Here is a 17,172-nt window from a genome sequence, read left to right as displayed (position 1 = left end):
TGGTGTCTCTTTTGCCAAAGGAAATACATTCTATCCCTTCTGAAATGCAACTACCTGTCCCTTTCCACAACGTTTCTAAAAACCCTCTTTGGTTATTCTACCGGAGAACAAAAGTCCCAGGGACCTTATCTTTACCCTACACCCTCCCATCCTAGCCCCTTAAAATTTATTTTTAAACCAAGAGAGTGATCCAGACGTTAGCCTTCCCAGAGATCTTGCTTCTCCCAAGCCACCCTCACAAATGTCTGAAATCTGTGGATGAAAAAAAAAAAAAAAAGATTATATGAAAAGCAACCTCACAGGATAATCTAATCATAAATTCCTAACTAGGCAAGTCATGTTAGATAGTCACACCCCTATATATAGGTATATAACTTCTTTACTAAAAGGCTTATCTTTGGCTTAAGCAAGCCCTGTACATTGCTTCTACACATATAGGTAACACACCTTTGAAATGCCCCTCCTTTTAGTATATGCCCACCCTTTTAGGACCTCCTTCTAAGAATGACTACCCTCAAGAATGCACATAACCTTAACCTATAATCTAATCCCCACCTTACTTTTTCCCACCTTCATGTAATCTTCTTTACATTTCTTCCTTAATTTCAAATGCATTAAAGAAATTATAATACTGCTATTCTCAGGACCGTATGAGAACTTGCTTCCCTGGCATATGTTGCCAGTTTGGCCCAAGTAAACTCATAAAAATTCTCTATAGGTCTGCCTGGCCAGCATGGCTCAGTGGTTGAGCTTCAACCTATGTATGAACCAGCATGCCACAGTTCGATTCCCGATCAGGGTACATGCATGGGTTGAGGGCTCAATCCCCAGTGTGGGACATGCAGGAGGTTCCCTATCAATGATTCTCTTTCATCATTGATGTTTCTATCTCTCTATCCCTCTCTCTTCTTCTCTGAAATTATATATATATATATATATATATATATTTATTTATATATATATATATATATATATATATATATATATATATATATATATATATTTCTCTACAGGTTTGGACATTTCTTATGTCCACAAATCTGACCAGAGGAGACTGCCCTTCTCTCCCAGGTGCCCCCTAAATACTCCTATAATAGCTGTCATTTATTGAGCACTCATCGGGGCCAGACACACTGCTAAGCACCTAAATGCCTGATCTCATTTAATCCTCCCTGCAGTCCCTTAAGGCAGGCACTAAATCCCATGCCAGGGTGGCAAACTAGTGAGGGAGGCTAGCCAATAGAGCCCAAGATCTTAACTGGCACTGCCATACCTCCCCAAGCCCCCCCCCCCCCGCCCCCCGCCCAGCCTCTAGGCCTTCCTCAGACAAGAAGGCATTTCTGATGGCTCCCTAAATGAGTTATCTAGAGGAGGCAGTGATTACATTAAGAAGAAAGCCTCTGCCCTCCTTCACCCCAAAGCCTAGACCTTCCAACAAAGCCCATCCATCTCCTTCCTGGCTGCTCCTCCCCTTCCTCTCTCTTTGCAGGGGATTACAAGTCCCCTTGGCAGCACTGCCCTGGCCAGGGTGCCCACTGCTAAAGCAAACAAGGCACGTGGAAATACATCATCATGCCTGCCCTTTTAAGACCAAATTCACTGGCACCAAGGGGTGGGCATGTGTCCTAATGGAACGTTAAAAAAAAAAAAAAAAGCAATGAAGGCGGGATAAAGGAAGGAGGGAGCACGAGGGAAAGTGGGAGAGAAGCCTGTGGGGTGAGTTCCCGGGTAGTGGTACCTGAAAGGTGAAAGACTCCTCTGAGAATCCTGGGACACTCCAGCCAACAGCATACCCTGGCGGACTCACCAGGAATGCTACAGGTAGACCCTCATCCTAGCCTGCGCTCCACTGGCCACACCAACTGGGTAGAGGTGGCTACCCTTCATGGAAAAGATGCCCCCTCTTTTCTCAACCACCGCCCAGCACCAGCGCTGTGGGCAGAAAGCACCATCTTTGGCAGCTCACATCCCTCCCTGAGACCCTGGTTCCCAGGGTACGGCTTCCACCAGTCAGGCAGCCTGGGACCAGCAGGGCCTCTCCTAAAGGGCTCTTTAGAGAACTCTGCAGAGTCTGGAGCCCCGTGAGATAAAGGCGTTCCAGATACGCAGCACCCCTTGCCTTCTTCCCCTGGCTGACGTGCATTCGGGACCTAGTGGAGATTACAGGACCGCACACATCCTACAGCCTGTGGGGGAGGCTGCAGTTCAGGGGTTCGGGAAACACAGGTGGCAGGGCCCCCAGTATGCAGTGCCTGGCACAGCAGCCAGTGGAACCCCTTGCCCTGACCCTACCCATGAATGGCAACACCAAACACCCTTCCTCCAGGAACCAGCACACAGCTCAGGGACTTGGCTCCTCAGTCATGCGCAGGGAGCTAAATGTGAGCAGATACTTTCTCCCCCAGGGACCCCAGGTCCTGCCTTCCTAGCTCCAACTGGTCTGTGCTGCCTCCCTAACAACAGAAACGGAAAACAGATACACTCTGGTACAGCTAGATTGCCCCATCACCCCAGGCTGGACGCTCAGCTCCTCCCTCCCCTGCTCTCCATTTGTTTTTCTATGCTCCACTGTGGCTACGACAGCCCCTTTTTAAAAAAGTGAAACAAGAAATTGTTTACTCCTGTGGCCAGGACTCCCACTAACGTAGGGCTGAAGTCTCTGGGCAGAGGGCTCTGCCTAGGGGGGTCAGAGCCAGGACCAGGAAACAGGAGTCTCCTCCATCAGTCCATTTTCAGGACGCTCCATCCTCCTCCTGCACTTCCCCTCTCACCCATTGTCCCCGACTCCCACCTCTTACCTGTCCCTTGCCCTTTGGGCAGGTGCGAGGAGGAGGGGCTACCAGCACGCTGGGACTAGGGGGAGGGAAGGTGCTAAGAAGGGGCACCAGGGTATGGCTGGAGCTGCAGCAGCTGTTGACTCTGGGGAGCAGAAAAGGCAGAGGGTGCCGACCAAATGAAAAACAGGAAAACATATGTGTGACTCTGGCCAGCAGCGGCAGCGGGGAGGGGCCTGGAGGACGGGCTGGAGCTGGGACCCAGAAGACCTCAAAGCCTGCCCGCCCCCCTCTAGGCTCCTCCTCTTCCCTACCTCAGCCCCCCGAACTTCCTTGTTGCCCTACATTTATTCCCAGGGACTTGCAGTGCCCTTCTCAGGGCCTTTACAGCTCTTCCCCATAATCCCATTTCCTCTGCATCGCCCCCTGGAATACTGTCCTTGGTCCTGCGGAGGGCATAGGCTCCATGGCTAGGGCAATAATGGACCCCTGTGGCCTCACCTCTTGTCTCAGTGCCATGTCAGCCCCTGTGTAAAGCAATGCATGCCGAGGAATGTCACTTGTGGGGGTACAGGTGAGCGCATACCTAAACGCTGAGCAAGCCCACTCACAGCTCAGGCCCCCAGTTGGCTCAGGTGATGTGTGTGTTGCGAAGGAAGGCCCCCCCAGGTGGCCTGGCACAGGGCTAATGAGTTGGCACCCCTCCAAACCAGGATTATTTAAATATTTGTTGCATGTTTATTTAACAAAAGTAGGGAACTACGACTCTCTGGGAATAAAAACTGTTAGCCTCATTCTTTCGATTCAAAATTAGAACTTATTACATGAATTCATTACATACACTTTCTGAAGCAGACAACTTCTTGGTCACCATGTTAAACTATTTAAAATGTAGATACAGCCCTGGCCAGTGTGGCTCAGTTGGTTGAGTATCATCCCATGCACCCAAGTTTGCCAGTTCAATTCCTGGTCAGGGCACATGCCCAGATTTCAGGCTCAATTCCTGGCGGGGGGGGGGGGGGGGGGAGGGGCTCATGTAGTAGGCAGCCCATCGATGTTGCATTCTCACATTGATGTCTCTCTCCCTCTCCCTCTCCCTTCCTCTAAAAATCAATTTAAAGTATTTTTTTTAATGTAGATACAGCATAAATCTCTCTCAGGGAGTGGCACTTCACAGGGTATGGTGCATTCTTAGAATTCCAGCTGTGACTGCTGCCTTTAGGCAACTGAAAGCTGGTCACAGGACTACATCGTGCAGCTTATACCTGTACCTGCATGTTGCAAAATTATTCTGGAGACAGGCTGTCCAGGTAAGCAGTTGTTAAGGATCTCTCAGTGGATGGGAGCCAACTTACAGTTCACCAAGAGACAGACAGAAATCAGAGTTCACTGGCACCAGATGTCTGAATTACTCCCAGAATCATTTAGTGCCCTTTTAGACCCAGGCTGCTGCCCGGCTGGCCAACCCCTTTATCCTACTCTGGGGTCAGGTCCAACTTGTAAATGAGGGAAGTCCTGGAAAGTCTGCAGCTGCCCCTCGGCTCTGCCCCCCCCCCCGCCCCCCCACCCTCTTCACTCCACTCCAGCCACGCTGGCCCTGCTGCTGCCACACAAGCATGCTCCTGACAAGAGCTTTTACAATTGCTGTTTCCTCTGCCTGGAACCTTCTTCCCAGAGATATTGTTCATTCCTTCACTCCATTCAGGTCTGTGTTTAAACACCACCTAGCAGAGTCCTTCCTGGGGAGTCTCTGAAGAAGCTACATGCTTGACTTTTCTTCAAGGGCACTCACTACCACTCCTGAGTTGGGAGTTCAATGGAGTTGGGAGTTCATTGGTTGTCGACTTCCTCACTAGAATGCACGCACCACCAGAGCTTTATGCCCAGTACAGGGCACATGTAGACCAAGACATGTTTGCTGGAAGAATAAATGAAGGAATGAACAATGTTGTCCTCCCTCACATACACACACACACACTGATTTCCTAGCGGCCCGGCTCTGGGAATGCCCTTGAACTTGCCCTCTGGCCCACCTGAAGAAGCTGCTGCTGCTCTGGCTCCTAAGCAAGGAGTATTTGGAAGTGTTGGTTCTTCTTTAGAGTAACGGGTTGAAAGAAGGGGAAGGTATAATGTTCGGGTTTACTGGGGGGCCTAGAATGATCTGAAACGGACTTTTTGTTTCATTAGTAGGAAAACCAAAAGGCCCTCCTCTCCTGCGCTCTCGCACATCCGGAAAGCTCGGTGCTCGGTCGCACACCCAGGCTCGGGTGACCCCTCCGGATGCCAGGAGAGCAAAGTGCGGCGGCCGCGCGGCGGGGAAAGGGCGGAGGAGACGGCAGAGCGGGGAGCGCGCAGGTCCACGCAAACGCAGCAGGTGGGTTCGAGCAGAGTGGAGCCCACCCTTAGGCATGAGCTCTTGGCAGACCCCGCTCCCGGCTCCCCGCCCTCAGCTCTCTCTGCCCTCCCCGGCGGCCCTCGCCCCGTCCCCACTCGCCTCCGCCCCCGCCCGGCCGCGGGCCGCTGTTCACCTTTGCCCCTCTCCCCCGCTTTCCCCACCCAGCCACACTCCCGGCCCGGCCCCGGCCCCGGCCCCCGGCCCCGCCGCCTCTGTAGTTCCGCGGCCGCGGCCCTGGGATCGCGCCTCCCCAGACCCCGACCCTGCCCCGCCCGCCCTCGGTTCCCGTCGGGAGGCCGGTCTTCCCGGATGCACAGGTCTAGCTGCGGGGGCCGAACGCGGTTCTGCCTTGGGGCGCCTGGACCCCACTGCACCCGGCGTCCCTTCCGTTGCCTCCCGGGCTCCGGGAAGCGCTACAAGAGGGGGTTGTGGTGGGTATCCGCGCAGGGCGCAAAGGGCGAGAACCGGGGGGCCCCGTAACCCGCCCCCGGCCTTCTCCCGGCCCCTCGGAAAGGAAAGTGACCGCGGGCACCCCGCGGCGCGTCCTCCGCCCCAAACGCTCAGCTCCCTCTTCCCTCCCTGCCAATCCCGCTCGGGCGGGCGGCCCGACGGGGGTCTGGGCGAGAGCCCCAAACCCGGGCAACCCCGCCTCCGGCCCCGAGACGAGCGGCTGCAGCTGTGAGGGGCTCCGGACTGCAAAGCCCGAGCGGAGGGAAGAGCGAACCGCGCGCGACCGGAGCCCGGGGAGGGGTCTCCCGGAAGGGCGTCTCCGGCCCCGGTTCTCCGCTCCCCGCCCCCTCGGGGGAGCTGTTGCGTCAGTTTGGAGATCCCAAATTAAGGAAAGTGGTCTCCGCCGGGCCTGATGGGTGTCGGGCAGTAGAGCCGCCGCCAGGAGGCAGCACTTAACAAAAAATGTTCGGGCTGAGGGTGCCCGGGAGGCCGGAGCCACCAAAGCACCTTTCAATCTGAGGAGTCTTAGAAGCAAAGCAGCGTGGACCCCACAATAGAGGGATTTGCTGGGCGAGTTCAAAAAAGGCATTTGGAAAAGCTTCCACATGTTTTAAGGCTAAAGGATGACTTATAAATAATAGTTACCTTTTTTTTTAATATATTTTATTGATTTTTTACAGAGAGGAAGAGAGAGGGATAGAGTTAGAAACATCAATGAGAGAGAAACATCGATCAGCTGCCTCTTGCACACACCCTACTGGGGATGTGCCCGCAACTAAGGTACATGCCCTTGACCGGAATCGAACCTGGGACACTTGAGTCCACAGGCCGACGCTCTATCCACCGAGCCAAACCGGTTTCGGCAATAGTTACCTTTTTTTTGTATACCTTTTGGACAGTCTCGCTTTGCAGTTTCAAAGCCAACATTGCTCCTCTGCAGAGATTCACAGAGCCACCCTCCTTCAAGACCAGCCTGGGGAAAAAGCACCCTGCTAAAGAGACTTCAAAGCTATCAGGCAAGAAAAAGTAGTGTAGCCCTAACTGGTTTGGCTCAGTGAATGGAGCACCGGCCTGCAGACTGAAGGGTCCCGGGTTCGATTCCGGTCAAGGGCATGTACCTTGGTTGCGGACACATCCCCAGAGGAGGTGTGCAGGAGGCAGCTGATCGATGTTTCTCTCTCATCTATGTTTCTAACTCTCTATCCCTCCCCCTCTCCCTTCCTCTCTGTAAAAACTCAATAAAATATTTTTAAAAAAAAAAAAAGAAAGAAAGGAAGGAAGGAAGAAAGGAAGGAAGAAAGAAAGAAAAAAGTGTAGCCCTAGTTGGTTTAGCTCAGTGGATAGAGCATCGGCTTGCGGACTGGAGGGTCCCGGGTTCCATTCCTGTCAAAGGCACATGCTGGGGTTATGGGCTCGGTCCCCAGTAGGGGACCTGTAGGAGGCAGCCAATCAATGATTCTCTCTCATCATTGATGTTTCTACCCCTCCCTTCCTTCCTCTCTGAAATCAATGAAAAGATATTTTTTTAAAAAGTAGTGTAGTCCGAGGTCATACTAATTTAGCAGGGACTTGACAGCCATGGGAAAAGAAAAAGGAATATGTTACAATAAATTATGTAATAAAATAACCCTTTGCACTCGCTTGCTTTTTTCTCGATTCCTTTATTCTAATGCTAACCGTGTGGAGTCACACTCGACATCCGAGTGCAAAAGGATAACATGCACAGCAATGTATTGTGTGGGTTGGTGGTTTCTAGCCATCAATTCCCACACTTTTCTGTTTGTTTATTAATCCTCATCCGAGGATATTTTTTCCATTGCTTTTTAGAGAGAGTGGAAGGGAGGGAAGGAGAGACAGACACACACACACACACACACACACACACACACACACACACACATCCGTTGCCCCAGCCAGGGCAGGGATCAAGCCTGCAACCCAGGTACATGCCCTTGACCGGAAGTCAAACCCATGACCCTTCAGTGCCTGGGGCAACTCTTTAACCACTGAGAACACTGGTGAGGGCAATTTCCACACTTCTTGCTGAGTGTGACAGTGATTTGGTCTTGAGCTGTCCTAAGAAGGAAGATACGGAAGGAATGTGAAATAAGACATTTCCCCAACCTTAGAATTTGGTCACAAGCATGCAAAAAGGGGAAGAGTATGCAAAATGAGGTGGAATTGGCAACCCCCTCCCCCCATCAGCTTTACTTATGCTCTTTCTCCAACATCATCATTATTCATCACAATGGTTAAAAAAGCACCTAATTTGCCTGGCCAATGTTAACTGTCAGTACTAGTTCTCTCTCTCTCTCTCTCTCTCTCTCTCTCTCTCTCTCTCTCTCTTTCTCTCTCTCTCTCTCCCTCTTTCTCAAAATCCTCACTCATAATTCCTGCTATTTACAACCCATGGATTGTCACCCTGCCACATCAAAACAACCACGTCAAAGGCTGAACTTGTCTTCCTTCCCAAGACCTTTTCCCTTCCATATTTCCCAGTTTTCCTAGTCAAACTTCCTATCCTGCCCCCAGAGTTCTCCAGCTCTAGCTCCTTTATTCCCACAGCTATTCGGGTATTACATGTGTTCACTTCTGCATGTGGAATTCACAGTGTCCACCCACCCTATTTGTGCACTTTAATGCATATACCCTATTTTTTATTTTACAAATCAGTGGTGTCCCCTACTGTGTGAGCTACTAGAATAAAGGAATGTTGCTGGTTCGGTTCTACAAACATTATAAAGATACTAGAGGCCCGGTGCACGAAATTCGTACACGGGGGTTGTGTACCTCAGCCCAGCCTGCACCCTCTCCAATCTGGGACCCCTTGAGGGATGTCCGACTGCCCGTTTAGGCCCGATCTAGGTAGGATCAGGCCTAAACGGGCAGTCGGACATCCCTCTCACAATCCAGGACTGCTGGCTCCTAACTGCTCGCCTGCCTGCCTTCCTGATTGCCCCTAACCGCTTCTGCCTGCCAGCCTGATCACCCCCTAACCACTCCCCTGCCAGCCTGATTGCCACTAACTGCCCTCCCCTGCAGGCCTGGTCACCCCTAACTGCCCTCCCCTGCAGGCATGATCACCCCTAACTGCCCTCCCCTGTAGGCCTGGGTCCCCCCCAACTGCCCTTCCCTGCAGGCCTAGTTGCCCCCAACTTCCCTCCTCTGCCGGCCTGGTCACCCCTAACTTCCCTCCCCTGCAGGCTTGATAGCCCCCAACTGCTCTCCCCTGCTGGCCTGATCACCCACAACTGCCCTCCCTTGCAGACCTGGTCCCTCCCAACTGCCCTCCCCTGCTGGCCATCTTGTGGTGGCCATCTTGTGTCCATATGGGGGCAGGATCTTTGACCACATGGGGGCAGCCATCTTTGTGTGTTGGAGTGATGGTCAATTTGCATATTACTCTTTTATTAGATGGGATAGAGGCCTGGTGCACGGGTGGAGGCCAGATGGTTTGCTCTGAAGGGTGTCCCAGATCAGGGTGGGGGTTCCCTTTGGGCATGGGGTGGCCTGAGCAAGGGGCCTGTGGTGGTTTGCAGGCTGGCCATGCCCCCCGGCAACCAAAGTGGAGGCCCTGGTATCTGGGATTTATTTATCTTCTATAATTGAAACTTTGTATCCTTGAGCGGAGCCAAGCCTCCTGCTCTCTCCAGCTCTGTGGCTGCCGCCATTTTTGTTGGGATTTATTTATCTTCTATAATTGAAACTTTGTAGCCTTAAGCGGAGGCCAAGGCAGGCCAGGGCAGGCGGAAAGCTTGGCTTCCTCCATTGCCGGGGAAACCCAAGCCTCCTGATCTCTCCATGGCCGCAGCCATCTTGGTTTGGGTTAATTTGCATGCTCACTCCTGATTGGCTGGTGGGTGTGACTGGTGGGTGTAGCAGAGGTATGGTCAATTTGCATGTTATTCTTTTATTAGATAGGATAGCATTGGTGGTAGTGCCAGCCTGTCACCTTTCTTGCCAATCGTGAATGTTGACACTGAGGTTATTTTTCCAATGCTTGGCTTCTACTACTTGATTCCCCAACTATAAACTATGTAATGGGATTCCAGTGCTGTCTGCCTCAGTTGTCTATCTCAGAACCTGCCAAAGGCACGTGGAGCCCAGCTTAGGAAAGGTGTCACTCAGTGGTTATTGCAACTGTAAAACAATAAATCCACAGCCATATTTTGGTTCAATTTCCTGATCTCTGAAAACTACAAACAATCTGTATAAATGATTACTTCCTGGGCTGTCTTACCTACTTTACAGGTTTATTATGAAAGTTGTAGGAATCATTTATATACAAGTGTTTTTTGATAAGTGAAAATTGAGTGTATGAATGTAAGATAACAATGGTACTCTATTGCCTTATTTCCCTTGCTTAATTTTTTGGGTCCATCTGGTGTTTTATAGCCAAGTTTCTTTTGTCCCCGTCCCTTCTGGTTCAGCCCTAGCCTATACTATTCTTATTGTTATCAAAATAGCTTCTTTTACTTCTTAAACTAGGATCCACCCTTCCCCTCTTTCAAAGCACAGTTCAGAGGCACCTCCTGTGGAAAAAGTTTCCAGTCTTGCAGAAGGAAATGATAATTTTTTAACAAAGAATCAACCAATGAATGCAGAAGTGGAACAAGAAATCAATGTGTTTTTTCTCTCACCCCCCCCCTCTCTAAAAAGATCAATTAAAAATTTTTAAATGTTTGCACAAATGTGATATATTAAACTTTTAAAAAATATTTTTTTATTGATTTCAGAGAGGAAGGGAGAGGGAGAGAGAGATAGAAACATCAATGATGAGCCAAAACCGGTTTGGCTCAATGGATAGAGCGTCGGTCTGCGGACTGAAAGGTCCCAGGTTCGATTCCGGTCAAGGGCATGTACATTAGCTGCGGGCACATCCCTGGTAGGGGGTGTGCAGGAGGCAGCTGGTCGATGATTCTCTCTCATCGATGTTTCTAGCTCTCTATCCCTCTCCCTTCCTCTCTGTAAAAAATCAATAAAATAATTTAAAAAAAAAAAAAAAGAAACATCAATGATGAGAGAGAATCATGCCTCCTGCATGCCCCCTACTGGGATTGAGCCCGCAACCTGGATAGAGCCCTTGACCAGAACCGAACCCGGGACCGTTCAGTCCACAGGCTGACGCTCTATCCACTGAGCCAAACCAGCTAGGGCTAAAGTTTTTTAAGTGAAGAAATTGAGGATGACTTAGCCAAGGCAAGTAAGTGATTGAAAAAGTGGAAAGAGTTACAGATCTGAATTTGCCACTTACTAGTACCTACCTCACAAGGTTGTTGCAATGTGTGCTGCTTGCTTTTATAAAAATTGAATCAGATCCTAGCTTGTTACTTCTTCCTCAAGAAAGCCTTGACAACCTACTCTAGATTAAGTTTCCATTGATTTCACCAACATCACACACTTCCCTTCCCGGCACTTCTCAGAATTAATATTACAGTGATGTGTGATTATTTGATTATTGTCTTCTCTCCATAGACTGGCAGAATAATGATCTGCCATTATAAGTGGGGTGCACCAAAAGGTCACCGGTTCAATCCTGTCAGGGCACATATGGTTGGGATGCATACAGGAGGCAGCCAATCATTCTCTCTCCCTTCCTCTCTCTCTAAAAAGTCAATAAAAGCATACTTTAAAAATCGTCTCTGTTGGATAAATGAGTGAAAACGGAAGCCCGCACTTTCTGATTCACTCTAGGTTTGACTCATAGGCTGGGAAAAATACGTTACAGTGCTGAGGGCCAGTATAAGGTAACGTGTATGTTACTCCACGGAGATAAGCTATAAATTTCAAAGAACCGCCGCAGGGAAGACGTAGAAACAGTTCAGAGGACACAACTTCCCCTGAGGAAGCATCCACCACTGAGGATGCAGGCGATGACCGACTGGTCTGGCGCAAACTCCCAGCCGCAATCTCGCCCTTCTCTTCCGTACAGTGACCCAAGATGGCGGGGCCCGTGATTGAAAACCAGGTTCAAGATGGCGGCTTCCTACTTCCTCCCAAAGAGCAGCGCGTGGCCACTGAGGCCACGCCCACTTCCGGTCCCGCGCCCGCAGCATGGCTGCTCTAGGTATTCTGCTCTTCAGTAAGTGGGCTCGGGAGCCCGCGCGGGGAGCGGGGGTCTGGGACCCCTGGGCTGGCAGCACGGCCTCTCTCTCGCCTCTGCCGTTTTCCCAGCAGGTGCCCGGAGGCTGCACGGCAGCGCGGCGGCTCGGGCGGGTAGCCAGTGGAGAGTGCAGTGAGTGTGGGTTTGGGGGAAGGGAGGATGGGGGTGCCGAAGCTGTGCTGAGTCCTAACCGAACTGTTCTTCTCCACCCAGGCAGGGCATGGCTGCCAACCCCTCGGGCTACGGGCCCCTGACGGAGCTTCCAGACTGGTCTTACGCGGGTGAGCGCCGATCTGACCTGATCGTTTCACCCGGAGAGAACGCCCTGCAGAGAGCGGGGGGTGGGGATGGGGTGGGGATGGGGTGGGGATGGGGGTGGGGTAGAGGGTGTCAGGGTGGCGGTGTGTCTGAGTGAACTATGTATTGAACGTCATCGGGGGAAGAAGCCCTGTTGTTTACTTTGTGAATCAAACTAGGCCAATGGGAACTAAAGCTAGACGGGGTCTTTCAGGCTTGTGCAGGTAAGCAGAAACTGTTCTGACTTGGAGCGCCCCCGCCCCGCCATGCCGGGGGAGAGGGTGAAAAGACTTTCCTGTTTCTGAAAGGGTGGTGTGGTTCTTAGAAAGTTCTCTGTGCTGAGTGCATTATTGAGAATTTGGTACCAAATGCAGGGAGAGCTCCTGGAACGGCTGCCAACAGGAGCATCGCAGAGAGAGGAGTAGAAACGTGAATAGTGAGGATGGTGTCCGCCCTTCGGAAAGGTCTCTTCCCTTTATTATTAAATATATATATACATATATATATTTATGATTTCAGAGATGAAGGGAGAGGGAGAGAGAGAGAGAAACATCAGTGATGAGAGAGAATAATTGATTGGCTGCCTCCTGCACACCCCCCACTGAGGACCGAGCCCAACCCGGGCATGTTCCCTGAAGACCAGGAATCCAACCTACCCGGAATCCAGCGTGACCTTCTGGTTCATAGGTCAATGCTCAACTACTGAACCACACAGGCCGGGCTCTTCCCTTCACTTAATAAACAAAACGCAAAGTAAAATAAAAATAAAAGAATTATTAGCCCTAGGAGGGAGAACCTTCGAAAAGTTGAAACCACTCCTCGTGCCCGTATAGGACTCCAGTTTACAGATAGGAAAATTGAGGCCTAGAAATGTGAATTGCTTGTGATCACCCACTAGGTAAGAGCAAAGCCAGGACTAGAACAGGGCAGAGGCCAGGCCCCCTTCAACAGCACAGAGACCTGAATATTAATACCCTATTGGATTTTACAGGAGTATGATTTTGCTTAAGCGGAGAGTTGCTGCCTGAGGAGGATGGTGAATATTTTTTCTACTTGTCATTTCTAGGATCTTTTTTTTTTAATATATTTTATTGATTTTTTACAGAGAGGAAGGGAGAGGGATAGAGAGTTAGAAACATCGATCAGTTGCCTCCTGCACACTCCCTACTGGGGATGTGCCCGCAACCAAGGTACATGCCCTTGACCAGAATCGAACCTGGAACCCTTGAGTCCGCAGGCTGACGCTCTATCCACTGAGCCAAACCGGCCAGGGCTACTAGGATCTTCTTGAAATAGTATGGAATATTGGAAAGACTCTGGAATTGATTCTTTTTTGGTTGTTGTTAATCCTTACCTGAGCATATTTTTCCATTGATTTTTAGAGATAGTGGAAGGGAAGGGGAGAGACAGAGAGAGAGAAACATCTATGTAAGAGAGATACATCGATTGGTTGCCTCCTGGACGTACCTGACCAAGGCTGGGGATTGAGCCTGCAACCAAGGTACGTTCCCTTGACCGGAATTGGAATCAGAATCAAACCCAGGACCCTTCAGTCTGCAGGGGCCGATGCTGTATCCACTGAGCCAAACTGGCTAGGGCTGGAATTGATTCTTAATCCAGGCTTCTCTACTTGCTAACTTTTTTAAAAATATTTTTATTGATTTCAGAGAGGGAGAGAGAGACAGAAACACCAATGATGAGAATTATCAATCGGCTGCCTCCTGAACGCCCCCCACTGGGGACTGAGCCCGCAACCCGGGCATGTGCCCTTGACCGGAATCAAACCCTTCAGTCCTCAGGCTGACGCTCTATCCACTGAGCAAAACTGGCCAGGGCTGGAATTGATTCTTTTTTTTCTTTTTTTATATATATTTTATTGACTTTTTACAGAGAGGGAGAGAGAGTTAGAAACATCGATGAGAGAGAAACATCTATCAGCTGCCTCCTGCACACTTTCTATTGGGGATATGCCCGCAACCAAGGTACATGCCCTTGACCAGAATCGAACCTGGGACCTTTCAGTCCGCAGGCCAACGCTCTATCCACTGAGCCAAACTGGTTTCGGCTGGAATTGATTCTTAATCCAGGCTTCTCTACTTGCTAACTTTGTGGGTCTTGGTCAAGTTACTTAATTGTATCTCTCAGTTTCCACATCTGTAAAAAATACCTAACTCATATGGTTCTTGTAAGGATAAAATGAAATGACCAATGTAAACACCTCGCATACACAACATTGGTTCCCTTTATTGATAAGTAAATAATATCTCTTACCTGTCTTACCTTCAAACATTTGGGCAGAGAGTCCACTCTGTTTCTTTGTTGAAAATGCCCTTATCAACTCCATTATAAGCCATTTGAGATAGTTTATAGCAAGTGTGCAGATATTTATGAAATTTTCATTATGTGCATATGTGCCTACACTACACTATAGTGAAAGCTTAGCAATACAGTCCCTGATCCCAAGGAACTTAAAGTCTAGCTAGGAAAACAAAGCATGGACATTTTAAAAATTAAATGATAACACTTCAGTGCTCTGCTCCTTTCCAAAACAATTTGAGATGGCTAAATAAAAAAAACAATAGTACAATAAATGTCACAAGGCAAATAGATGAGTATTAAATGAATGATATACACTTCTTTTTTTTTCCTCTTTTTTATTGTGATGAGAAACATACAATTTTCCTTTATAGAGTGGTCCCCCTGATATTTCAAGTACCCCCCCCCCCAGCCTGTACATAGCTATTACAATATTATTTTTTTCTCCCATTGACCTCTCCCCTGCCACTCCTACCCCCCAGCACATGCCCTCCCCTCCCCTCCCCCAGTGTCTGTGTCCATTGGTAATACTTATATACATGCATACGAGTCCTTTGATTGATCTACCCCCACCTTCCCTCTGAGGTTTGACAGTCAGTTCAATGCTTCTCTGTCTCTGGATCTATTTTGGTTCATTAGTTTATGTTGTTCACTATATTCCACATTTGAGTGAGATCATGTGATATTTATCTTTCTCTGACTTGCTTATTTCGCTTAGCATAATGATCTCCAGGTCCATCCATGCTCTTGCAAATGCTAAGAGTTCCTTCTTTTCTACAGCAGCATAGTATTCCATTGTGTAGATGTGCCACTGTTTTTTAATCTGTTTCTTTGTTGATGGGCACTTAGGCTGTTTGCAAATCTTAGCTATGGTAAATTGTGATATGCACTTCTTTCAGAAGAGAGTTTTAAGAGAAGGGTTTCTGGGACAGGTAGGGCTTGAGGTGGGCCTAAGGATGAGAATTTGGCTGGAAGGAAAGGCAAGAGGTGTTTGTTATGGAGTAGGTGGAATTTAACAAAGATTCAAGGTGTGTAGAACTGTGATCAGTTTGCTTGAGTGGGGGCTTTATGAAGAGAAAACAGGTGATTCAGCATTGCAAAGAACCTTGAATTCCAGGCTATTGAGGGGTGAGTGAGATACAATAGGAAAATGCCCAGGAGCTTATTCTTGGTGGTTCTGGCATACTTCACCCTTGAAGATGAGGAACATGTTTTAGGGAAATTTTACAGTGGGTGTGAAATGAAAGAGAAGCTAGAAACTGGTTTTTCCCTCATTTCTGCCTGCTTTCGCAAGGTGCTACAGGCCACATCTACAGGCCATGCCTTTTCTCTCACTTCTATCTCCAGATGGCCGCCCTGCTCCTCCGATGAAAGGCCAGCTTCGAAGACAAGCCCAAAGAGAAAAATTTGCAGTGAGTTGCTAGAGCCCCATCCAGGGCAACCTGCATGTAATCTGAGGGACAGAGTTTCAATTGTAATTTGTCTTGAGCTGTGTTGACACCTAAGCTAACAGGTACCCCTCACACTGTTTTAACAGTCAAGGTTTTAACAGTACTGTGAGAAGGAGGGAATAGAGGGGGTACTCCCAGGGCAGGAACCAGTAGTAGACATTCTGCCACACATTTTACTGTCTTCCCCCTGCTTCCCATCCCAGGACCTGGCCCCACCCCTTCCCCAGTCAGCAGTGTCATTTTCCAGCTGAAACCTCTGACTTTGATCTGTGAATGAAAGGATATATGGTGCAGAGCTCAAGCCCCAGATGTGATTCACACTGTTTTCCTGTCTGTTTCAGAGACGCGTTGTGCTGCTGTCACAGGAAATGGATGCCGGATTACAGGCATGGCAGCTTAGGCAGCAGGAGAAGTTGCAGAAAGAAGAACAGAGGAAGAAAAATGCTCTTCAACGTAAAGGGGCTGCTCTGCAGAGCCCACTGCCACGTCAATAAAAAGCCACTCCTGTCTCTTTTCCCAGCCTGTTTTGTTGTTGTTGGACCCCAGGGAGAGCAGGTTGTAAGAGCACTGCCTGGAAGGGCTGGCTACAGGCCCTCACCCCTGGCTCCCTTCCAGGTCAGGGGTACATTGCTCTGGGATATTTACCCCCTCCTTTGCAGGTCTTAGGACTGGCCCAACTTTGAGCAGTTACTGCCCTGCAAACATGAAAAGGGGGCCACAGTTTACTTGGTCTTAGCCACCATTCAAGCCTTGAGAAACCTATACACAGCTCAGTCTGCATACAGTTACACATTTAATAAATATTTTTATGAAAAAGACTTTCCAGCTGAGGTCCATTTCTTGGCAAGCAACTAGTGTCAGTTTTCCTAAACCAGATACATGGCCCAAGAGGATACCAACACTGGGAAGGCTGACATGGGAAGAACCAGACTTGGGTGTTGCATGTTTTAAAGATTTGGATCTTGAGGTTTCCCTGGTTCTGATTGAATCCTATAAATTGATTGGAGAGAGGACTGTCCTCCTGGCCCCAATTTATGTAGGGAGCCCTGGAGATAACCCCAAAAACAGTCATTGTGGGTTAGGTATATCCCATATACCTCCTACAAACCTGTTAGCTGCCCCCCAAGGCCCAGGGAAACCTTTATATATATATATATATATATATATATATATATATATATATATATATATTATTGATTTTTTACAGAGAGGAAGAGAGAGGGATAGAGAGTTAGAAACATCGATGGGAGAGAAACATCGATCAGCTGCCTCTTGCACACCCCCTACTGGGGATGTGCCCGCAACCAAGGTACGTGCCCTTGACTGGAATCGAACTTGGGACCCTTGAGTCCGCAGGCCAACGCTCTATCCACTGAGCCAAACCGG

At 49.3% G+C, this 17,172-nt stretch overlaps 2 protein-coding genes across 3 annotated transcripts in view; one reads left to right on the top strand and one right to left on the bottom strand.

The window, feature by feature from the left end:
* SLC7A7 (solute carrier family 7 member 7) overlaps nucleotides 1-3,007 on the bottom strand; it is a 35,450-nt gene extending 32,443 nt beyond the window's left edge. Inside the window, exon 1 of the mRNA XM_079767877.1 lies at nucleotides 2,799-3,007. The gene's annotated coding sequence lies outside the window, so the exon portion shown is untranslated. The remainder of the gene's footprint in view (nucleotides 1-2,798) is intronic.
* A 1,992-nt stretch (nucleotides 3,008-4,999) lies between these two features.
* MRPL52 (mitochondrial ribosomal protein L52) lies at nucleotides 5,000-16,585 on the top strand. Of its 2 annotated transcripts, none has more exons than XM_079770005.1 (6): nucleotides 5,000-5,148; nucleotides 11,552-11,701; nucleotides 11,797-11,854; nucleotides 11,936-12,003; nucleotides 15,683-15,747; nucleotides 16,128-16,585. In XM_079770005.1, the coding sequence occupies exons 2-6, from the start codon at nucleotides 11,674-11,676 to the stop codon at nucleotides 16,278-16,280; spliced, it is 372 nt and encodes a 123-aa protein (XP_079626131.1). In that variant the 5' UTR covers nucleotides 5,000-5,148; nucleotides 11,552-11,673; the 3' UTR covers nucleotides 16,281-16,585. The 2 variants fall into 2 exon arrangements, with proteins under 2 accessions (XP_079626131.1, XP_079626130.1); XM_079770004.1 differs by having other exon boundaries at nucleotides 5,001-5,148; nucleotides 11,794-11,854.
* Nucleotides 16,586-17,172: the final 587 nt, after the last annotated feature.

This window comes from Cnephaeus nilssonii (genome assembly GCF_951640355.1).
Source record: "Cnephaeus nilssonii genome assembly, chromosome: 4".
Taxonomy (NCBI): Eukaryota; Metazoa; Chordata; class Mammalia; order Chiroptera; family Vespertilionidae; genus Cnephaeus; species Cnephaeus nilssonii.
The sequence above is the reverse complement of the archived record's forward strand: the minus strand, read 5'-3'. Positions and strand labels throughout refer to the sequence as shown.